At 44.6% G+C, this 24,287-nt stretch overlaps 2 protein-coding genes across 3 annotated transcripts in view; one reads left to right on the forward strand and one right to left on the reverse strand.

Annotated features, from left to right (window-relative positions):
• The window catches only part of ETFDH (electron transfer flavoprotein dehydrogenase), a 37,501-nt gene extending 34,306 nt beyond the window's left edge, over positions 1 to 3,195 (forward strand). The window contains exons 11-13 of the mRNA XM_059922340.1: positions 715 to 897; positions 1,170 to 1,391; positions 2,821 to 3,195. Coding sequence (XP_059778323.1) covers positions 715 to 897; positions 1,170 to 1,391; positions 2,821 to 2,984 — 569 coding nt within the window. The 3' untranslated portion in view covers positions 2,985 to 3,195. The remainder of the gene's footprint in view (positions 1 to 714; positions 898 to 1,169; positions 1,392 to 2,820) is intronic.
• Positions 3,196 to 3,539: 344 nt separating this feature from the next.
• On the reverse strand, positions 3,540 to 24,287 carry PPID (peptidylprolyl isomerase D). Of its 2 annotated transcripts, XM_059922342.1 has the most exons (10): positions 24,040 to 24,287; positions 22,263 to 22,403; positions 19,569 to 19,675; positions 16,743 to 16,931; positions 15,755 to 15,877; positions 15,484 to 15,590; positions 13,679 to 13,820; positions 11,909 to 11,995; positions 4,644 to 4,686; positions 3,540 to 3,918 (listed from the first exon to the last, which is right to left on the reverse strand). In XM_059922342.1, exons 1-10 carry the CDS (start codon positions 24,122 to 24,124, stop codon positions 3,830 to 3,832), a joined length of 1,113 nt encoding a protein of 370 aa, XP_059778325.1. In that variant the 5' UTR covers positions 24,125 to 24,287; the 3' UTR covers positions 3,540 to 3,829. The 2 variants fall into 2 exon arrangements, with proteins under 2 accessions (XP_059778325.1, XP_059778324.1); XM_059922341.1 differs by lacking the exon at positions 15,755 to 15,877 and having other exon boundaries at positions 24,040 to 24,285.

A 24,287-nucleotide genomic window follows, 5' to 3' on the forward strand; every position in this document is an offset into this window, starting at 1 on the left:
AGACGTCCTGGTAGAGATCAAGTGCAGGGCCCCAAGCTCTACGTGCTGCCACCTCCTAGGGCCGCCACAGCCGAGCACCACGAACTGGGCAGCTTTAACCGGGAAGGTATTTGGAGTTCCGCAGGCGAGCACTTGGCAGCTGTGTCCAAGTCTCCAGCTTCCGGGGACCCCGGGCTCCTGGCAGAGAGCCGCCAGCCCCTGCCTTGTCTTCTGTGTCCGCGTGGCGCCCTTACAGGACGCCAGTCATTGGACCAAGGGCCCAGGCCGCTCCAGCATGCCCTCATCTAACTCGCTATACCGGCAGCGACCCTCTTCTGACCGATTCTGAGACAACTAGGGGTCAGGACTTCAGAATACCTTTCTGGGCGGTCACGGTTCAGCCCATAACAGGTAGAAGTGTTGCAGTGATCAGCTCCATAGGTAGCATAAACTCTCTTAGAAGCTTCCTTTTCAGGTTCACTGAATTTTGAAACTAATTTTCCGTGCTACCAGTATGGCCTTACTGCCTATTAACAACCTATCAAATGGGTATCTTTTTGGAAGATGTCAGCATTTATACATGAAACGTTCTTCAACTGTGGTCTCATATGACCACCTGCTTTTTATAACTATGTAAAAGTCATCTGTCATTTCGGTAGCAAAGTACCTTGACGATAAAGTGTTTTATACTCCTTGAGGCAATTTCACTTAACATTTCATGTTTTTCATAAAAAGGACTTGATGTAACTGAGTATGAAGACAATTTGAAGAAATCATGGGTGTGGAAAGAGCTATATGCCATCAGGAACGTCAGACCGTCCTGCCATGGCATCCTGGGTGTGTACGGAGGGATGATTTACACTGGAATCTTCTACTGGATATTCAGAGGGATGGAGCCCTGGACCCTAAAACATAAAGGTAATTCCAGCCTGAGTATGAACGTTAGTCCTTAGGAAACGGGATCCAGTAAGTAGGGGAAAAGGTGACCTTTTACACTTTACTGTTTTAAACTTGCTTTCTTAGAGAAATGATGAATTCAGTATCTTTAGGAGAACAGGGTATCATTGTTGAAAGAGAGCTAAAGTCTTAATTCTTCAGTATAATATTTACAGGCTTTTATTAAAATGTCTAAGGAAGTACTTTAGAATTAGATACATTTTTACTAAAAACCTTTCTCAAAACTTGGGAAGGTTCTGACTCCGATCAGCTCAAGCCAGCCAAGGACTGCACACCTATTGAGTATCCAAAACCAGATGGGCAGATCAGTTTTGACCTTCTGTCATCCGTGGCTCTGAGTGGCACCAACCACGAACACGACCAGCCAGCACATCTGACCTTGAAAGATGACAGTGTACCTGTAAACAGAAACCTGACCATATACGACGGGCCCGAGCAGCGGTTCTGCCCTGCAGGTCAGTACGCGCGTGTCCATCCACTCCTGAAACGTCAATAGGAGGATTTGCTTGAAACACGTTAGAAATAGGCTTCCGTTTTTTTAAAGAAATTTCTCCTTCTATTGCTTTCCACTCTGAAATTGTAAAAGACTCCCATCTCCAGCTTCCTTTCGGAAACTCATTCTTCTTATGTTTCTACTCTAATGCTAGGGCAGTAGGGATTTCTCATTAAGCCTAATTCAGATGGCATTTCTCAAAAGCAGCCTTTCTCTGTTTACCCTCAGTGCAATGTTAAGGGTTACGGGAAAAAGCACCAAACACCTCTTTCCGTGTTCACGTGACTTAAAAAAAAATCATTTCTGTCACGGCTGCTCCTGTCTGTATATACGTATGCTCACGTACACACACACATATACATTATATATGTGTACACAGCCTAGAATACTAGATTTTGGCCACATGCAGCTCAGGGAAATGGTCCTGGACTTTAAATCCATCACGGATACTGTATCTTCCAGTGCTGAGCTTTCAGCTAGAATTACAGTAGGAACTGGGTCTCGAGTGCTGGTAGAACAGCATCCAGCTGTGTGAAAATCAGACATTCTGGACAGGAACTAGAACATTTGCTCTGTGGGGGAGGGGCCTGGACTGTCTCGTGACTTTATCTTTTAACCATCTCTGTCATCCCGCTGGGTTGTAAGCTGAGGGTAAGGGCTGACCTAATTTGTCTGTGCAGTCGTGGCGCACATGTATACGGGCAGATCTCATTCTGTTGCACCTGGGAGACACTTTTTTTACAAATCAAAGGTCCCTGGCAACCCCGCGTTGAAGAAGCCTACTGGCGCCATTCTTCCAACATTTGCTCACTCCATGTGTCACATGTGGTAATTCTTGCAAAATTTCAAACTTTCTCATTATTATATTTGATATTGTGCTCAGTGATCTCTGACGTTAGTACTGTGACTCGCTGAAGGCTCAGATAGCACTTTTAGCAATGAAGTGTATTTTAAGTAAGGCATGTACATTGTTTTTTAGACATAATGCTGTTATTGCATGCTTCACAGACTGCAAAGTAGCGTAAATATAACTGTTACATATGCACTGGCAACCAAAAAATTCACATGACTTGCTCTATGGTGATAATTCACGTTATTGCGGCGTCTGGGTCTCTGAAGTATGTCCATATATAACATCACACCCAAAAACTGCTCAACCTCGAGTTCCCTTGTTGGTGACGCCAACTCACTCAACCACATGCTGCTGTACCTTCTGCTTCTGTCATTGTTAATGTATACAGCAGCAGATGCACACACCCAGACCTCTGTGATATTCTGTGGGTAAACATTCAGTCCACAAACCCTGAGGGTTTCTGTGGCTAATTTCTCCAGGACTTCAGCCTCTGCTTTAAAGGCAGCTACTGCACGGAGTTGCCTGTGTTTCCTTACAGGAGTTTATGAATTTGTACCCTTGGAACAAGGTGATGGATTTCGGCTACAGATAAATGCTCAGAACTGTGTGCACTGTAAAACATGTGATATTAAGGATCCAAGTCAGAATATTAACTGGGTGGTGCCCGAAGGCGGTGGAGGCCCAGCATACAACGGAATGTAAACTGCAGCCGACTTCACCCGCGCCAGTCTCCCTAAAACGGACGGCAAGTTAACTTCAAATGTTTGGAAGTTCACAGGTGTCAAAAAAGCTTAAATATATTTTTGATCAGAATGTTCATAAAATAATTATCAGTGAAATAATTTTATACTGTACCTAAAACTGTCCCATAAAAAATTATGAACCTCTCTCTTAAATAAAACGTTATAAGTGATGTAGCATCTCCTTCTCTCTCCAAGTCTTCTGAGATTCGGAACACTACTGACACTGCTGGCCTCCAGTGTACATCTGACTCATCAGGCTCAGCACTTCTGGTGAAGTGTATCTCCTAGACCAGAGGTTGACGTCCGGCCCACCACTCTTCTTACACAGTTTTACTGGAACATAGCAGTGCCTCCTGGTTTACACACTGTCGACGGGGGCTTTTGAGCTCCAAGTGCAGAACTGAGTAGCTGTGACAGACTGTAATGTCTACCTGACCCTTTAGAGACGTCTGCCAGCCCTGCACACACGTCACAGAGAGATGCATCAAAGAACTGAGAAAAGCAACACACATACTTAAGTTTTCATCTGTTTATTCAAACAAGATGTGTCTAGGAGTTTAAAATACAGTGGACACCATTATCCTCTGTAATGCAGAGAGCCATTTAAAATGAGTTCAACTTCACCATATTTTGTAACACTGGTCTATTAAGAGTGAATCTCTACCTGTATTCCTAGACTGCAAACAATGGGAACTGAAGTCTCAGAGGGAACACATTAGGGATCACACATACTAGACAAGACCCTTCAATTGTCTTACTCGCTTTATACAATCAATGCATACTTAAGCAAAACTGAATTCCTTATTAAGCAAACATTTTTGCATAAGCTGCCTTCTCTTTATCTTTCTGTGCCTTTATCTTTTGCTTGACTTTGCGCAATTCCGCCTGGATAGCTGCAAAATAAATATGTAATATGAGTTATTTCTCAAAACATCCAAAAAATTAGGCTGACCAGCAAACTGATGCTTTAGTATGATAAAAAATGATAAAACTCTTCAAAGAGTAACCGAGCCCTACTAACAGAGTATTTATTTGGAGAAAATGACCACACAAACATAAAAACCACAAAGCACAATTTTAGGAGACTGTCCACCGAGAAAACTAACTGAATTACACACAGATGCGCCTTCTCCCTTCCATCAGAGGGGACCCCACTGAAGTGCCTCCCCAAAGACCTATTTCCAAATCTAGACCTATAATCACCATTTGTACTTGGTTTATTTGAAAAACAGGCTTATTTTTGTCACAGCTTTCCAAAACTTTCCTAAAACATATTCAGTAGCTAGAATACTTAGGTCATGGCCACATTCAGCTTAAGAAATGGTCCCAAACACTAAATTCGCCCTAAATACTGTGTCTTCTAATGCTGCTCTTCCATCTAGAATTACAGGACAGCAGAGCACACAGTCCTCAGACACGTGGAAAGCGGCTGGAGTGTAAGCTGAAGGCAGGGCCCTGACGTGTGCTTTCTGCAGCATGACTGGAGCCTGGCCTGTAGCAGGCGTGCTGCAGTATCTGCTGGACAAACCAACCTCTACGTGGCAAAGGGTATGCTGGTTCATGAGGATAAATTCTTAAGGGACAGAATGAACTTCCACTACAGAAACTGCCAACTTACCTTTATCCTCTGGTGCTATCTCCTGAGCTTTCTTAAGATCAGCCTTTAATTGGAAAAAAAAAACATTTAAAGAAATATTAGGTTATGAGTTATGAAAGTGGTTTTTCTTTTAATTAAAATTTAAAACAGAGAGGAGCTTCAAGATGGCGGAAGAGTAAGAGGCGGCGATCACCTTCCTCCCCACAAATACATCAGAAATACATCTACACGTGGAACTGCTCCTACAGAACACCCACTGAACGCTGGCAGAAGACGTCAGACCTCCCAAAAGGCAAGAAACTCCCCACGTACCTGGAGAGGGCAAAAGAAAAAAGAAAAAACAGAGACAAAAGAATAGGGACGGGACCCGCACCAGAGGGAGGGAGCCGTGAAGGAGGAAAGGTGTCCACACACCAGGAGCCCCTTCGCGGGCGGAGACTGCGGGTGGCGGAGGGGGGAGCTTCGGAGCCACGGAGGAGAGCGCAGCCACAGGGGTGCGCAGGGCAAAGCGGAGAGGTTCCCGCAAAGAGGATCGGTGCCGAGCAGCGCTCACCAGCCCGAGAGGCTTGTCTGCTCCCCCGCCGGGGCGGGCGGGGCTGGGAGCTGAGGCTCGGGCTGCGGTCGGATCGCAGGGAGAGGACTGGGGTTGGCAGCGTGAACACAGCCTGAAGGGGCTAGTGCGCCACGGCTAGCCGGGAGGGAGTCCGGGAAAAGGTCTGCAACTGACGAAGAGGCAAGAGACCTTTTCTTGCCTGTTTCCTGGTGCGCGAGGAGAGGGGATTCAGAGCGCCGCCAAAACGAGCTCCAGAGACGGGCATGAGCTGCAGCTATCAGCGCGGACCCCAGAGACGGGCCTGAGACGCTAAGGCTGCTGCTGCTGCCACCAAGAAGCCTGTGTGCGAGCCCAGGTCACTCTCCACACCGCCCCTCCCGGGAGCCGGTGCAGCCCGCCACGGCCAGGCTCCCGTGATCCGGGGACAGCTTCCCCGGGAGAACGCACGGCGTGCCTCGGGCTGCTGCAACGTCACGACGCCTCTGACGCCGCAGGCTCGCCCCGCCTCCTCCGTACCGCTCCCTCCCCCCGCCTGAGTGAGCCAGAGCCCCCGAAGCAGCTGAGCATTTAACCCCGTCCTGTCTGAGCAAAGAACAGACACCCTCAGGCGACCTACACGCAGAGGTGGGTCCAAACCCAAAGCTGAACCCCAGGAGCTGTGTGAACAAAGAAGAGAAAGGGAAATCTCTCCCAGCAGCCTCAGAAGCAGCAGATTAAATCTCCACAGTCAAGTTGATGTACCTGCACCTGTGTAATACCTGAATAGACAACGAATCCTCCCAAATTCAGGAGGTGGACTTTGCAAGCAAAGATATATATTTTTTTCCCCTTTTTCTCTTTTTCTGAGTGTGTATGTGTAGGCTTCTGTGTGTGATTTTCTCTGTATAGCTTTGCTTTTACCATTTGTCCTAGGGTTCTGTCTGTCCGTTTTTTTTTTATTATTATTACTTACAAAAATTTTTTTCTTAATATTTTCTATTTTTTATTCTAATAACTATTTTATTTTATTTTACCTTCTTTCTTTCTTTCTTTTTTTTTCTCCCTTTTATTCTGAGCCGTGTGGATAACAGGCTCTTGGTGCTCCAGCCAGGCGTCAGGGCTGTGCCTCTGAGGTGGGAGAGCCAAGTTCAGGACACTGGTCCACAAGAGACCTCCCAGCTCCAGGTAATACCAAATGGCGAAAATCTCTGAGAGATCTCCATCTCAACATCAAGACCCAGCTTCACTCAACGACCAGCAAGCTACAGTGCTGGACACCCTATGCCAAACAACTAGCAAGACAGGAACACAGCCCCATCCATTAGCAGAGAGGCTGCCTAAAATCATAATAAGGCCACAGACACCCCAAAATACACCACCAGACGTGGACGTGCCCACCAGAAAGACAAGATCCAGCCTCATCCACCAGAACACAGGCACTAGTCCCCTCCACCAGGAAGCCTACACAACCCACTGAACCAACCTTAGCCACTGGGGACAGATACCAAAAACAACGGGAACTACGAACCTGCAGCCTGCGAAAGGAGACCGAAAACACAGTAAGTCAAGCAAAATGAAAAAAACCGAGAAACACACAACAGATGAAGGGGCGAGGTAAAAACCCAGCAGACCAAACAAATGAAGAGGAAATAGGCAGTCTACCTGAAATAGAATTCAGAATAATGATAGTAAAAATGGTCCAAAATCTTGGAAACAGAATGGAGAAAATACAAGAAATGTTTAACAAGGACCTAGAAGAACTAAAGAGCAAACAGTGATGAACCACACAATAAATGAAATTAATTCTCTAGAACGGATCAATAGCAGAATAACTGAGGCAGAAGAACGGGTAAGTGACCTGGAAGATAAAATAGTGGAAATAACTACCGCAGAGCAGAATAAAGAAAAAAGAATGAAAAGAATTGAGGACAGTCTCGGAGACCTCTGGGACAACATTAAATGCACCAACATTCGCATTATAGGGGTCCCAGAAGAAGAAGAGAAAAAGCAAGGGACTGAGAAAATATTTAAAGAGATTATAGTTGAAAACTTCCCTAATATGGGAAAGGAAATAGTTAATCAAGTCCAGGAAGCACAGAGAGTCCCATACAGGATATGTCCAAGGAGAAACACGCCAAGACACATATTAATCAAACTATCAAAAATTAAATACAAAGAAAAAATATTAAAAGCAGCAAGGGAAAAACAAGAAATAACATGCAAGGGAATCCCCATAAGGTTAACAGTTGATCTTTCAGCAGAAACTCTGCAAGCCAGAAGGGAGTGGCAGGACATATTTAAAATGATGAAGGAGAAAAACCTACAACCAAGATTACGCTAACCAGTAAGGATCTCATTCAGATTCGATGGAGAAATTAAAACATTTACGCACAAGCAAAAGCTAAGAGAATTCAGCACCACCAAACCAGCTCTACAACAAATGCTAAAGGAACTTCTCTAGGCAGGAAACACAGGAGAAGGAAAAGACCTACAATAATAAACCCAAAACAATTAAGAAAATGGTAATAGGAACATACATATCGATAATTACCTTAAATGTAAATGGATTAAATGCTCCAACCAAAAGACACAGACTGGCTGAATGGATAGAAAAACAAGACCCATATATATGCTGTCTACAAGAGACCCACTTCAGACCTAGGGACACATACAGACTGAAAGTGAGGGGATGGAAAAAGATACTCCATGCAAATAGAAATCAAAAGAAAGCTGGAGTAGCAATTCTCATATAAGACAAAATAGACTTTAAAACAAAGAATATTACAAGAGACAAAGAAGGACACTACATACTGATCAAGGGATCAATCCAAGAAGAAGATATAACAATTGTAAATATTTATGCACCCAACATAGGAGCACCTCAATACATAAGGCAAATACTAACAGCCATAAAAGGGGAAATCGACAGTAACACAATCATAGTAGGGGACTTTAACACCCCACTTTCACCAATGGACAGATCATCCAAAATGAAAATAAATAAGGAAACACAAGCTTTAAATGATACATGAAACAAGATGGACTTCATTGATATTTATAGGACATTCCACCCAAAAACAACAGAATACACGTTCTTCTCAAGTGCTCATGGAACATTCTCCAGAATAGATCACATCTTGGGTCACAAATCAAGCCTTGGTAAATTTAAGAAAACTGAAATCATATCAAGTATCTTTTCCAACCATAACGCTATGAGACTAGATATCAATTACAGGAAAAAAATCTGTAAGAAATACAAACATATGGAGGCTAAACAATATGCTACTAAATAACCAAGAGATCACTGAAGAAATCAAAGAGGAAATCAAAAAATACCTAGAAACAAATGACAATGAAAACATGACGACCCAAAACCTATAGGAGGCAGCAAAAGCAGTTCTAAGAGGGAAGTTTATAGCAATACAAACCTACCTCAAGAGACAAGAAACATCGCAAATAAACAACCTAACCTTACACGTAAAGCAATTAGAGAAAGAAGAACCAAAAAACCCCAAAGTTAGCATTAGGAAAGAAATCATAAAGATCAGATAGGAAATAGATGAAAAAGAAATGGAGGAAACGATAGCCAAGATCAATAAAACTAAAAGCTGATTCTTTGAGAAAATAAAATTGATAAACCATTAGCCAGACTTACCAAAAAAAAAAAAAAAAGGGAGAAGACTCAAATCAATAGAATTAGAAATGAAAAATAAGAAGTAACAACTGACACTGCAGAAATACAAAGGATCATGAGAGATTACTACAAGCAAGTGTATGCCAATAAAATGGACAACCTGGAAGAAATGGACAAATTCTTAGAAATGCACAACCTTCCGAGACCGAACCAGGAAGAAACAGAAAATATCTACAGACCAATCACAAGCACTGAAATTGAAACTGTGATTAAAAATCTTCCAACAAACAAAAGCCCAGGACCAGATGGCTTCCCAGGCGAATTCTATGAAACATTTAGAGAAGAGCTAACACCTGTCCTTCTCAAAACCTTCCAAAATATAGCAGAGGGAGGAACACTCCCAAACTCATTCTACGAGGCCACCATCACCCTGATACCAAAACCAGACAAAGATGTCACAAAGAAAGAAAACTACAGGCCAATATCACTGATGAACACAGATGCAAAAATCCTCAACAAAACAGTAGCAAACAGAATCCAACAGCACATTAAAAGGATCATACACTATGATCAAGTGGGGTTTATCCCAGGGATGCAAGGATTCTTCAATATATGCAAATCAATCAATGTGATACACCATATTAACAAATTCAAGGAGAAAAACCATATGATCATCTCAACAGATGCAGAGAAAACTCTCGACAAAATTAAACACCCATTTATGATAAAAACCCTCCAGAAAGCAGGCATAGAGGGAACCTTCCTCAACATAATAAAGGCCATATATGACAAACCCACAGCCAACATCGTCCTCAATGGTGAAAAACTGAAACCATTTCCACTGAGATCAAGAGCAAGACAAGGTTGCCCACTCTCACCACTATTATTCAACATAGTTTTGGAAGTTTTAGCCACAGCAATCAGAGAAGAAAAAGAAATAATAGGAATCCAAACTGGAAAAGAAGTAAAGCTGTCACTGTTTGCAGATGACATGATACTATACATAGAGAATCCTAAAGATGCTACCAGAAAACTACTAGAACTAATCAATGAATCTGGTAAAGTAGCAGGATACAAAATTAATGCACAGAGGTGTCTTGCATTCCTATACACTAATGATGAAAAATCTGAAAGAGAAATTAAGGAAACACTCCCATTTACCACTGCAACAAAAAGAATAAAATATCTAGGAATAAACCTACCTAAGGAGACAAAAGACCTGTATGCAGAAAATTATAAGACACTGATGAAAGAAACTAAAGATGATACAAACAGATGGAGAGATATATACCATGTTCTTGGATTGGAAAAATCAACATTGTGAAAATGACTCTACTACCCAAAGCAATCTACAGATTCAATGCAATCCCTATCAAACTACCACTGGCATTTTTCACAGAACTAGAACAAAAAATTTCACAATTTGTATGGAAACACAAAAGACCCCGAATAGCCAAAGCAATCTTGAGAAAGAAAAATGGAGCTGGAGAAATCAGGCTCCCTGACTTCAGACTATAGTACAAAGCTACAGTAATCAAGACAGTATGGTACTGGCACAGAAACAGAAATATAGATCAATGGAACAGGATAGAAAGCCCAGAGATAAACCCATGCACATATGGTCACCTTATCTTTGATAAAGGAGGCAAGCATATACAGTGGAGAAAAGACAGCCTCTTCAATAAGTGGTGCTGGGAAAATTGGACAGGTACATGTAAAAGTATGAAATAAGAACACTCCCTGACACCATACACAAAAATAAACTCAAAATGGATTAAAGACCTAAATGTAAGGCCAGACACCATCAAACTCTTAGAGGAAAACATAGGCAGAACACTCTATAACATAAATCACAGCAAGGTTCTTTTTGACCCACCTCCTAGAGAAATGGAAATAAAAGCAAAAATAAACAAATGGGACCTAAGGAAACTTCAAAGCTTTTGCACAGCAAAGGAAACCATAAACAAGGCCAAAAGACAACCCTCAGAATGGGAGAAAATATTTGCAAATGAAGCAACTGACAAAGGATTAATCTCCAGAATTTACAAGCAGCTCATGCAGCTCAATATTAAAAAAAACAAACAATGCAATCCAAAAATGGGCAGAAGACCTAAATAGACATTTCTCCAAAGAAGGTATACAGATTTGCAACAGGCACATGAAAGAATGCTCAACATCATTAATCGTTAGAGAAATGCAAATCAAAACTACAATGAGGTACCGCCTCACACCGGTCAGAATGGCCATCATCAAAAAATCTAGAAACAATAAATGCTGGAGAGGGTGTGGAGAAAAGGGAAGCCTCTTGCACTGTTGGTGGGAATGTAAACTGATATAGCCACTATGGAGAACAGTATGGAGGTTCCTTAAAAAATAAAAATAGAACTACCATATGACCCAGCAATCCCACTACTGGGCATATTCCCTGAGAAAACCACAATTCAAAATGAGTCATGTACCACAATGTTCATTGCAGCTCTATTTACAATAGCCAGGACATGGAAGCAACCTAAGTGTCCATCAACAGAGGAATGGATAAAGAAGATGTGGCACATATATAAAATGGAATATTACTCAGCCATAAAAAGGAACGAAACTGAGTTGTCTGTAGTGAGGTGGATGGACCTAGAGACTGCCATACAGAGTGAAGTAAGTTAGAAAGAGAAAAACAAATACCGTATGCTAACACATATATATGGAATCTAAGAAAAAAAAAAAAAAAGGTCATGAAGAACCTAGGGGCAGGACAGCAATAAAGACACAGACAGATGTAGAGAATGGACTTGAGGACACGGGGAGGGGGAAGGGTAAGCTGGAACAAAGTGAGAGAGTGGCATGGACATATATACACTACCAAATGTAAAATAGATAGCTAGTGGGAAGCAGCCGCATAGCACAGGGAGATCAGCTCGGTGCTTTGTGACCACCTAGAGGGGTGGGATAGGGAGGGTGGGAGAGAGGGAGATGCAAGAGGGAATAGATATGGGGACATATGTATATGTGTAACTGATTCACTTTGTTGTAAAGCAGAAACTAACACACGATTGTAAAGCAATTATACTCCAATAAAGATGTTAAAAAATAAAATAAAATAAAGTAAAATTTAAAACAAAACTTTACCAATGCTTGGTCGTATTCTTTTAGTCCTTGCCATCCTTGGGCTCTACGGTACAGTGCTTTGGTATTTGCTGGATCTATTTCAAGGGCCTACAGAAAGTTATACAATTAATATTTTTATCTAAATACCGAGTACTAAGTATACATGCTGGATTTCCATTTACTGCACGTCAGCTCCAAACCGACCGTTCACTGTTCTGTGTTAAGGGCGCTGGGCCCCGAGAGCCTCCGGTCACACGCTGCTTTGTCAGCAGAGGGCGCCCAGTGCCCACGGGCGAGGGACCCACTTCCCTTCCAGGTCCCCGCGAGCTCCCCCAGGCTGCGGGGCACACAGTGAGGCACAGCCCCCGTCCCCGACGCGCCTGGGTCTCGGCCCAGGGCCTCCACGCAGCCCAGAGGGAGCAGCTGCTGCTGCATCACACACGTCTCTGCACGTACACATGCACGTACACGTGCACGTACACACCTGCAGTGCCAGGTTCTTCAGCGTTCCCTCTCCTAGCCAGCCCCTCGCTACTCCAATCCGCCCCTTACGTGCATCTGACAGTAACCCTTCTCTGTCGGAATTACTGTGCGGTGGCTATCTCCCGATTGGGCCCTAGCTGATAAGAGAAAAGCATTCTGAATAAAAATCTGTATACGCTCATTTCGTTGACATCTAGGGGTTTTTCAGGAGCGTGAGTAACTTTTAATAGGTTTCTCCTCTGAAACATTTTAAAAATAGTGTATTTAGTAACATCTTTTAAAGGTCAGTATTGAGATTTTGCTGAAAAGGGTATATGCTACCTGCCTCACAAAGGTCAAAAAGCGATCCAGTGAAGAAGGATCTCGTCCTCTGTCGCACGCTCCCTCCTAATAAATGCATTCTCATTCCTTATTCCACCTACCCCACTAAATTAGGATCTCACTTTATTTCCACTTGCTCGGGCATAGCTGATCTTCGTGACCTAGATTAATGTGCAATATACATAAAAATTACTAGAGGCGGTCTTTCTAAAATATATGTTTTAGTTCGGAAAACTGTTCAAACACACTGTGCAAGAAGGAGGCAGTCATAACTGCTCTATTTAAGGAAGGCAGGCTGCCACCTTGCCGGCTTTGTCGGTTAGCACTCCCGGACGTCCCCGTGAAGGCAGGGGACCTTCCTGTGTGTCCCAACAGCACGCACTGTCCCTGTACAAGTCCTGACGACCCTACGTTGAAACTGACTCCTTCTCCTGCCAAAAAAGTTCCTCGAGGGGAGGGTCTTACAATTAAAACACCGAAGTGTCTGTTAGCTGCTTAACCTGCTCCCCACACCACGCTAGACGCTTTACGTGCATTACACACGGTCTTCACGACAATCCCAGGAGGAAGGCAGTATCTCCATCTGGCGTATAAGGAAATTCAGACCCTACAAGTAGGAACTTGCTCAAGATCGCAAAGCGACGACACTCTGCTAACAACCTCGCCGGCCGCAGTCGCAATCGTTCCTGGCGCTGTCTTCCTATACCCGGCACATAGCAGGCGCTCAACAGTTACGTGAATAAATGAGCTGAGGAAGAAAGTGTCTTCAGAGAAATTAAGTGATATAGTGTTATGAGCTAAATGAATGGTTTGAGAGGAAGAACTGAGGTCCAAAATACTTAGAGATCAAGTGACTTAGATTATGTTTCACTGGGTCTCACTAGGTCCTCTGCAATAAGATAACAGTAGTGTCACATAAAACTGCTTTTGTTCGAAGTAGTAAGTCATCATCCAACTCTTTCAAAAAGGTAACATCAGCAGACTTACCTCCAAACAGCTGTCGACTGCTCCCTGCCAATCGGACAGCTTCAGTTTGCAGGCGCCGATATTCAGCAGGCAGCTCAAAGCGACGGGCTGCAGCTTTGCTCCGCCTGCGTTCTCAGTAGCAGCCTTCGAGCCTTCCACATACCTGGAGAACACATCGGTACAAGCAGCAAGCAGCCCCATTAAGACTTAACTCTGCTCTCCTCCACTCGGTCAAAACGTGCTGTGTCAGTTCTGATATAAAAGATCACATGCTAATATTAACGTTCTTAATGACCACTATCTTTTTATTAAATGCTTTCCTTTAGAAGACTTTTTTTTTCACTTGTTCCAACTTCTTTCCCAAAATGTTCAAAGAAGCCAACTTAAGAACAATCCCCAAACCTAGAGATTATACAGTAGGAACACTTCTATTTGTAAAGCTCAGGTTTCCATCGCCCACTTTGCAGTGTAATTAGGTTTGGAACCAAGGCTGTCATTGTGGGACAGGGCCTGGAGTGGGGACAGGTGAAGGGCCCTGTGGTGGTGCTTCTGACTTGTAGTTTACTGTAGTTCCGAGCTGTTTACTGAAAAGGGCCTGGCCCCCAGAAATTGGTTTCTGGAGTCTGTCCCCCACTGAAAAGAATCAGGGCTCCTTGGAGAAACTCAGATCTGGACACAAGGTTACATATAAGATGGGTCTGGACCATCTTGTGGCAGAAAGCAAGAGCTGACAGACTAACAGAACAGTCAAAGGGATACAGGAAAGGGGCTCCCACCGGACAATCGGGAAGGCTTCAAGCATCAGAAAGAACGACGGTAATAGTATAATTCGTTGAATTGATCAAATACTACAGTAATACTTTAAAAAAAGGAGGGGTGGGGGGGGGTCTTTCAAACAGAAGAATGCCAGCTCGAAACTGCAGAATGACTGAGAAAATCGCAGTTCTGCAAGCGTCAGTGTAATAACTGATTCAGGCAAAGGGCTTCAATGATGCTGAAACCACTGGATGAAAGGCTAGGAATGCGATGTTCACACAATCTCACGGTTATCACCTCACAGAGGACTTATTATTTGCAAAGGGGAAAGGTACTTTCATAACACAGACGTGGCTAACGCCACTTTCACCACGTGCCAAAACTCAAAACGGGCGGAACTGCCATGTGCCTTCAGGACATGGTATCATAGGAAACATACACGTCACCTATTCAAGTCCTTGCTAAAATATGTAACCTCAAACTAATCTTGAGGAAGCAATAAAGACACACAGAAGGTATTCCGTAAGACAACGGGCTTCGACGCCACAAAATGCAAATGACTAAAAAACGTGGAGATTAAAGATTAGAGGAGGCTTAGAGACATAAAACCAAAGGATACAATGGATACTGGCGTAAAAACAAAACAAAAAAAAACTGAAACAACTGGGGACCTTTGAATATGGATGACATAATGGTATTTGAGAGATGTTTTCATAGTCTTAAGGCTAAGTAGAAGAGTGTCCTGGCTTCTCAGGAAATGCTTGCTAAAATATTGAGGGGTAAAGTGTCATGGTATGTGCAACTTCCTTTCAAAATGATTCTGCAAAAACAAGTGTGGCAAAACTTAAAACCTGGTGAACACAGGTAAAGGTACATGGCTATCTATGTACTGTTCTTTTCTGTGTTTTGAAATTTTTCAAAGTAAGAATCTGGAAGCAACCAAAGAAATGCAACTATTTCAATACACCTGGTTACTCTGCAAGTAATATGCCAAAAATAGAAAAAACTCCTGAATTTCAGTTAATTCAATTTCAAGTTCTTACAGCAATTTATTAAAAATATTTTATTACCTTAAAACTTTTGTGTATTTTTTAATGGCCATCTCCCAGTTCTGGGATTTGAAAAAAGTATTTCCAACGTTTTTTAAGTCTTCCGTTATTAATAAAATTTTATCTACCTGTATAAAAGAAAGAACACGAATATGTTGGGTTTGAGTATGTAACGCGGTTTAGCGCTAAGTTCTATCATTGAGACAGACTGATACAAAAAGCTCAAAATTTTAGTGCTAAATATTTTTAGCAGTTTAAGTACTTACACTTTAACCCACGTGTAAGTACTCACATCCTTTACATCTATGTCTGCATCCTCGGGGAAGTCTGGATGACTGTCACCAGATCCATCCTTGGGGAATAGTCCCCAGTCGTCCCCTCCCTTCAGCTCTCCGCACTCTGCAGTAACGCACAACTGTAAAAACAACCCTGAACTGTAGACGCGTCTACCACGTTGACGGCGACTTCACAAAGAGTCTGGGTTTACAAGCTCCCCAGCTGCAAGGCGCGGGCAACGCCGCCCAGGCCGCCTCTAACACGACAGGCCGGCGTCGGGAGGCGCACCTCCCCGCACAGTCCGGGGAGCGCAGCGGCGTCACTTCGCAGCAAGCGCACTTGCTGCCGCTATCCAGAGCTCCGCGCACCCAGACTCAGCGGAAAGTGTCATCACTCCCCGCGGAGCTCTCCTCACGTGGGGCACGTGCCTGCGACTCACTGACCACTGTTCCCTTCGCACACTGAGTGGCGGCCCCCCTCCTGCAGGTCTGAGCCCCCAGTTCCACTCACAGCCCTGCCCATGAGGGTGGGTCTATGGTGGCCGCGTGGACTCACAGACGTTTAGAACACAAGCATCTGTGGAGTGACATAGTCCAGTCTAAACCCTTAAATGATTCACGTAGGATGAGGAAACGGGCCAAGGAAAGCTAAATAACAAGAGCAAGCCTAAAGCACAAGTTAAACGGCAGAGAGGAGACCAAGGTTTCCTGGTTTCCTGCTCTCTCTGTACTCATGTACACACTGACTCAAAGCTTTGCAGGTCTAGGAGCGTTAAGTTACCAAAATCAGCAAGACTGATGCTGAAATCAAAACAACCTCCTTTTAAACTGCCCTCATCTCTCCCAGTGTAGAAAACAGGTTTGAAGAAAAAGTGGCAGGTCCAGGCTTCTTTGACAAGAGCCGTCCTCATGTCTTTCAGCTAACCATCATCTGAGCCTTTTACTTACGTTTCCTAAGACGGCAGCTAGGATAATGAGGGTATTACCCTGTCACTTGGTACTCACTTTGGCAGGTTTTTCACCTTTCACCTCCACGTTCTCCAGAATCCTTGCCACACCCATTCCTTTAATCACCTGGCCAAACACCACGTGTTTGCCATCCAAGTGAGGGGTCGGAGCCATGGTGATGAAGAACTGAGAGCCGTTTGTATTGCGGCCTGCGTTCGCCATGCTCAGTAATCCCTCCTTGTCGTGCTGCAGGAGTAAGCCATCGAAGAGAACCAAGGTTAGGGTTGCTGTCTGAACTACTCTCTACCAGCCACTCGCAAAACGAGGGTGGACCGCAGTACCATTTAGACCGCACGCTGTCGTGTAATCTTACTTCGTACCAACTGTGACCTTTAATTCACAAAACGTGGGATACTTAATCACTTTTTAGACTTTAAGAAAAGCTTATGAAACCGAATGAAGTAACAGAGACAATCGTGGGGGGCAGGGGTGGTACTTCTAAACCGGCCATATTGAGAAAATGCTTACGCTTCATCTTTAAGATGAAGATCTAGTGGGCTTCCCTGGTGGCGCAGTGGTTGAGAATCTGCCTGCCAATGCAGGGGACACGGGTTTGAGCCCTGATCTGGGAAGATCCCACATGCCACGGAGCAACTGGGCCCGTGAGCCACAATTACTGAGCCTGCGCGTCTGGAGCTTGTGCTCCGCAACAAGAGAGGCCGCGATGGTGAGAGGCCCGCGCACCGCGATGAAGAGTGGTCCCCGCTTGCCGCAACTACAGAAAGCCCTCGCACAGAAACGAAGACTCAACACAGCCATACATAAATAAATAAATAAATAAAAGAACGTGAATTTCTTTAAAAAAAAAAAAATCTGCACAGGGAGATTTAAAAAAAAAAAAGATGAAGATCTAGTAATTCGGCTTTGCCCTTTCTTATGACGGGGGCGCTTTTTTCTGAAAAGCATTCAACAGGGCTCCCGCTCTCAGGCCTACATTATGATTCTTCCTTTATGATTCTTTCTTTACGCTAAGAACAGCGAGGGACATTCAGTTTAGGTGGAAGTTCCGTTAGGGCCTTTCCTACTCTCCAAGGAAGCCAAATATTACGGCTTTCATCCGGGTGAAGCACTTCTTCAGAGAATGCCCAAAAGGAACCGCCGTGTACCTCCCGAAACCCAACTTCTGCCTTGGCCCAGCCTGTTCAAAGGCTCTGTGGTCCCACTGTCTTCCTCCTTCCACCTGACCCTGAGGCTTCCTAAACGCACTCCTTGTTGGGCCGCACGTGAACGCTCACGCTAGTCCTCCCGCCTAAGGTGCCTTTACCCCTCAACCTGTATCTAGCCCTGCCTTCCAGGCCACCAAGCGTGTAGAAGGCAAGAAGAACCAGATGCCCTTGCAAAAGGCCCCCTTGCTTTTTCTCCACGTGTCCACCACATAATCTTAGTGTTCAGCCTTCTGGTAGCTTCCCTTTCTCCCTTCCAAAAGTTTGGTGCTTTTCCCATGATATTCAATATTATTAACCTTATTTCCTCAGCCTCCTCACGCCTTCGTCCTTCCTCACTCACATCCCTCCCTCAAACTGGCATCTGTATTCTAGTTCCTTCTAACCAAATCTCAGCCACCTTGCGAGGTCCAGTTTGCCCAGCTTAAGTACCCATTCCCCCTCAGTGTCTTCCCTGATATATATCATACTTTTTTCCTACAGCATACACAAAGAGTCACAATCAACTTAGCATTTACTAGCGTATTATTATATTATTCTCCAGTTGTCCTATGTGTTTTAATCCTGTCTTTCTGGCAAGATTTTTAATTCCTTATCATGAAGGCGTTTCATTTTTCATAAACTCTGGCGCCAGTGACCAAGCTAAGCAATAAACTGTTTAAAAGACTGATGACATTTTATTCTCAAATTATCCTAATTACCTTGTTCATATTCCTCATTTCCAAAAAAGTCACTTTACTTTTGTACTTACACGTCCATTCTTATAACTTGAACGATGCAACACGCCCCAATGGGGACAACTTGGGACAAGGAAGCTAAGAGGGCAGAGGCACCCTGATGTCCTTTAGGGGCCTGGACGTTCACCAGATCTGCTAGTCTGCAAATCCCCCGACACCCCAGCCATCAGCGATGCTTTTGCTGCGCTTCAGATTTAAGCATGAACATGCACAAGTTACCACCCCTCTGACGAGCACATTTCTCCTGGAAGCAGTTTTGCCATACGGTGGCCACCCTTAAAAACACATTGGCTTTACTGAAGTATATAAACCTGGATCACAATGAAATAGCTGTTGCATTCCTGCCAATAAAATCACTACTGGATGAAATTTTTTCGTATTAAAGATGTATATTTATGGGGTTTCCCTGGTGGCGCAGTGGTTAAGAATCCGCCTGCCAATGCAGGGGACACGGGTTCGAGCCCTGGTCCGGGAAGATCCTACATGCCGCGGAGCAACTAAGCCTGTGCGCCACAACTACTGAGCCTGCGCTCTAGAGCCCGTGAGCCACAACTACTGAGCCCACGAGCCACAACTACTGAGCCCACGAGCCACAACTACTGAAGCCCGCGCGCCTAGAGCCCGTGCTCTGCAACAAGAGAAGCCACCGCAATGAGAAGCCGGCGCACTGCAACGAAGAGCAGCCCCCGCTTGCCGCAACTAGAGAAAGCCCACATGCAGCAACAAAGACCCAACGCAGCCAAAAATAAATAAATTAAATAAATTTATTAACCAAAAAAGAGATGTATATTTACAAATATGATACCTTTCACAAGTAAAGGAGATCTGAGCACATCTGAGGCATTTATCCTAATTCAACAAGTATTCCAGACACATAACAACCTTTATTATCAGCAACAAACACGCATTTTTGTCTACTTTACCTTATAATGGAAATTTTCATCTTCAAATTTTCCACCATAAATACTTTCTCCACCTGTCCCATTCTGATTTGAGAAGTCTCCACCCTGAATCATAAATTTCTTAATAACTACAAAAAAGGAAAATCACCATTAGAAGCCACGGACGACTGCAGCAATGCTGACTAACGGACAAGCCGTAATAAGGACAACTGCTCTCCTGCCTTTCCCCACCCCCGTTCGCAACTCCAGACTCTTAAAAGGCTTTTCACAATCTGAGTCGCAGCTACTCCTACTCCCTGATGGCCCACTAACACTCAAAGAATCAGTTCATATGGCACCTCCCCTATAAAACTGTCAGACCCCAAAACTGGAACTCCTTATTCTTCTCCAACAGCATCTTGGTTCTACCTCCCTTTTATCGTATGTATCATAATGATCTGTCTCTCCCAGCAAACAATTAAGTACAGCAACTCCTTTTTTCCTCCTTGGTAACCACGTGCATGGCTGGGCACATAATGGTTACTCAAAAACGCTACTGAATAAACCAAGTATTCCCAAGAGGTCTGTTACACTGTAATCCAAGTACTTCAGCAAATATTATCACTTAGTAGCAAGGGTCCCCAGGAACACTGCCGCGCGCTCAGAGATTTCCCAGGACTCACGGAACTCAGTATCTGTCTGTATTACACGGATGTAGTAAGTAAGACGACACAGCTGGATGATAAAGAGAGAAGATACAGGCAGAGCCTGGAGGAATCCAGGCGTTCCCTTATGCTCCCTCGCTCCCACGAACGGTCACAGGGCACATTCCTCCTCCCCCCCCGCAAAGAAAGGCAGCAACATGTGCACAGTGTTTCCCCCCAGGAGAGCCCTGTAGAGACTCAGCACCCAAGGTCTCTGCTGGGGCTGCCCCTGCAGGTGCTGTCTGCCCAGCAGGAAGCAAACCCCCAGAGTCCCGCAGGAGAGCAGTGTCCAGCGTAAATCAGACCGCACACGGCGTCGAGGCAGAGCAAGTCACCTTCAGCGTTCAGAGCCTGCTTCAAGCGCCACGCCCCCGGACTCCGGGCAATGGCCACCCGCAAGTAGACTCTTCTAAGGCCAGCTGCCCCAGGCCTGCTAAGTTACCTCTTTTCTACACACCCTTTATCAGCATACGGGCACTCCTCCATTTATTGCGCTTTGCAGATACTGTGTTTTTTTTTTTTTTCTTTACAACTTGCAAGGCTTGTGGCAATCCTGCATAGAGCAAGTCTATCAGTGCCATTTGTTTCAAAAGCATTTGCTCATTTCATGTCTCTGTGTCACATTTTGATAATTCTTGCAATATTTCAAACTTTCATTATTATTTGTTATGGTGATCTGTGATGAGTAATCTTTGATGTTACTACTATAATTGTTTGGGCATTTTCTAGCAAAGAGTATTTTTAGATTAAGGTACATACTTTTTTTCCAGACATAATGCTATTACACACAACAGACTACAGTATAAACATAACTTTTATATGCACTGGGAAACAAAAAATTTGTGTGACTTGCTTTACTGCAATATTCGCTTTATTGCGGTGGCCTGGAACTGAACCTGCAATATCTCCATGGTATGCTTATATTTTGGTATTTTATTAAACGTGAAAGTAAATCAACAGTTTAAGTATTTTAAAATCACTGTTTTTTCTTAATCAAGTTTTAGAAAAATTTCAATACTCAATTACAGTTTAACTCATTTGTTTCTTCATTAAACAAATGTTTATTGCGGGCCTACTCAATAACTATACTGGATGCTAAGGACAAAATGGTGAGAAGATACAGTTTCTGAACTCATGGAGCCTACAGTCTATTGGGGGAGCCATCAAATACTCACTGAACCAAGGTATGACTAGACAGTGTGAAAAGTCACCTTTTCATCACACATCACCCCAGGTGTCCAAGACACGGAATCTTTAGGTTGGCTGCGGGCTTCCCAAGCAATCCTGCCCAAGAAGTAGGCATAACTCTCTGCCACGAGGCAGTCAAGCTCTGTCTGTTTACCACGGCCACACCCTGGTGAAGCTCGGGTAGTCCATTTCTGTAGAAATAAACCTCAGTACCCGCCCATAATTAATTCCACCTGCCACAGCCCAACCTTTATGACACTGAGCTATCAGCTCAGATGTCAAAGCATCCTTTTGGAAACTAACAGTAATTTTTTTTTTTTTTTTTGCGTCACACAGTTTGGAGGATTTTTTTTAATTGAGGTAAAATTTACATAGCATAAAATTAACCACTAACCATTTTAAAGTGTACAATTCAGTGACATTTAGTACATTCACAGTATTGGTAATTATCACCTCTGTCTAGTTTCAAGTTCTTTTCATCACCCCAAAACGAAACCTTGTACAAATTAAAAGCAGTCACTCCCCATCCCTCTACCCCTAGCCCCTGGCAACCACCAATCTGCTTTCTGTCTCTATGGATTTATCTATTCTGGATATTTCATATAAATGAAGTTATACAATAAGTGACCTTTTGTGTCTTGCTTTTATCACTTAGCATAATATTCTCGAGGTTTGTACCCATGGTACCATGTATCAGTACTTCATTACTTTTTATGGCTGAATAATAATCTATTATATGTAATTGTTAACTCTCACCCTCTACTTAGTGTTTTCTTCCCTAACTCCTAAAGAACAGGATTCAATCACCTATAAGGAGAACCAGATTCAGAAAACGCATACGTACTTCGATGGAAAGGACATCCTTTGAAATGTAGAGGTTTCCCAGTGGTGGGTCCAATGCCTTTTTCTCCTGTACACAATGCACGAAAATTTTCTGCAGTTTTGGGTACAATATCTGCAAACAATTCCAAGACAATTCGACCCACTGAAAGGAAAAATGAAACTGTGTCAGTATGCAAAACAACCAGCTTAATAAGCAAACGGTAAAGGGAGAGTTGGTAAAATTATGGTGACTGAAATACCAAGTTCTCTTTTTTGGTCATTTTTCTAATATTCAAATTCAGTCCACCTCATGTTAAGTATCATGTATCTAGATGAATTTGAAACAATTATTTTACTACATCTTACAAAGGATCATCAACAGAGCAGCCAGAAGAGTAGCACCATTTAAGGACACCATGAACTAGGAATGGTTTTCATTTGATTAATTCCTCTGCCATGTGCTCATAACTCCCCATCCCCAAGTAACCAACAGGAGAAGATGAAACGTCCCGAGGGGTCACCTTGGCCATGCTGCAGGTACAGCTGCAGTCTCTGTGCTCTGTGGAACCTGCCCAGTGCTGCCTCTGAAGCAAAATCTGAAAAGTTCACATTCTAGACAATTCCTACGGCAGGTAAAAGATGAACCTGGCACTAAATTTCAAAACAAAATGAATGTACTGATACATGTAAGTCTCTGTGTGTGTGTGTGTGTGTGTGTGTGTGTGTGTGTGCGCGCGCGCGGTCAATGGAAGAGGATCACCTCCGCACCAGTAAGCAAAGGATGTTGCAGCCATCGAGCCCTCTCATTACAGCCGCCTGGACGGCGAGCCCTGCGGGAGCTCAGCACAAAGACCAACGGGCCGCCCAGTGCCAAGCCCACCGAGCCCTCAGCCGCGGCAGCCAGCCCAAAGGTGCCCCCTGAGGAGACTCAGGGTCAGAAAGCACAGGACGCTGGCCCCCGGCAGCCGAGGTGCACGTCCAAGGAAGGGTTTCAGTGAGCCCGGACTTTTGCATCTCCCCATACACAGAAAAGCGCGACGTCCCTTAACTTGACACGTCTGGTTTCCTCTGTTAACGGTCACGTTTTGATGTTCCCACGACTCGGTTTTTGTTGCAAGAACTCCCACATATCCCGGCTCCTCCCTCAGCCCTTCAGAGCAGTCCTCAGAGCTGTCTGCCAGGCTGCACCCCGGGCTTAACGTCCTCAGTTTTGCCCACCAAATAAAACAAAAATCCGGAACTTTTATACGGTGCTTTTTTTTTTTTTCCAGCCAACAGTGTGTATCCATAACCGTCCCCCCGGTCCCTGAATGCGGATGTCCCCTTTGCTCACACAAACACACCGCGAGCAACTCAGCTACAGAGCAATGCGCTGATTCACCAGATCTCAGGCGCCTCAGAGCTGCCACCGTAGCCTAGGCAACCACACCGCCACACGCACCTCACTTTCCCCAACGCCGACACAGAGGCGATGGCCACCGAGCTGAACGGACCTCTAAGTTAAGAATCCGTAGCAAGGAGAAAAAAACGCAAAAATCGCTTTAATTTACAGATATCGCGATAACTGCTGATACAAGTCTCGTGGCAAGAGACACAGGGGGACGGGAGCCCCCGAGACGCATAACCTGGGTTTTCTGAATGTCCCCCAAACATAAAAGCAGGTGGTGGGGAAGGGCGGCCAAGTCGGGCGAGACAGACCCAAAGGCCGCCACCACCCCCGGACAGAAACTTCCAGAAACTTCCGCACGCCCGCCCCAGCCTCTGGGACCCCGACCCCCGGAGCCCCGCCTCCTCCTCACCTCGCTCCCCTCCGACGTCCACGTCCAAGAAGACTCGGGGGTTACTGGGGTTGGACGGCTTAGCCTGGGGGGACGGGTGCGACATTGTGGCCCGCAGACGCGTTCGCGAGCGCCTCGGAACACCCCGTGGCCGCCGCGCAGCCCGAACCCCAAAGCCGCTGCGTCTGCGAAGAACCGCGGCGCTGGCGAGCCGCTTCCGACAGGGGCCCGGAGGCCTCGGCCCGACTTCCGGCGTCTCCGCCCGACTT

Source organism: Balaenoptera ricei, chromosome 5 (assembly GCF_028023285.1).
Source record: "Balaenoptera ricei isolate mBalRic1 chromosome 5, mBalRic1.hap2, whole genome shotgun sequence".
NCBI lineage: Eukaryota > Metazoa > Chordata > Mammalia > Artiodactyla > Balaenopteridae > Balaenoptera > Balaenoptera ricei.

What these genes read in the sequence shown, in the direction of transcription:
- PPID (XM_059922342.1), bottom strand. Translation starts at nt 24,124, where the DNA reads ATGTCGCACCCGTCCCCCCAGGCTAAGCCGTCCAACCCCAGTAACCCC. An exon ending in ATGAAAATTTCCATTATAAG is followed by an intron (nt 16,932 to 19,568) that starts GTAAAGTAGACA and finishes TTACTCCTGCAG; the next exon opens with CACGACAAGGAGGGATTACT. An exon ending in GATAGCACCAGAGGATAAAG is followed by an intron (nt 3,919 to 4,643) that starts GTAAGTTGGCAG and finishes TTTATTTTGCAG; the next exon opens with CTATCCAGGCGGAATTGCGC.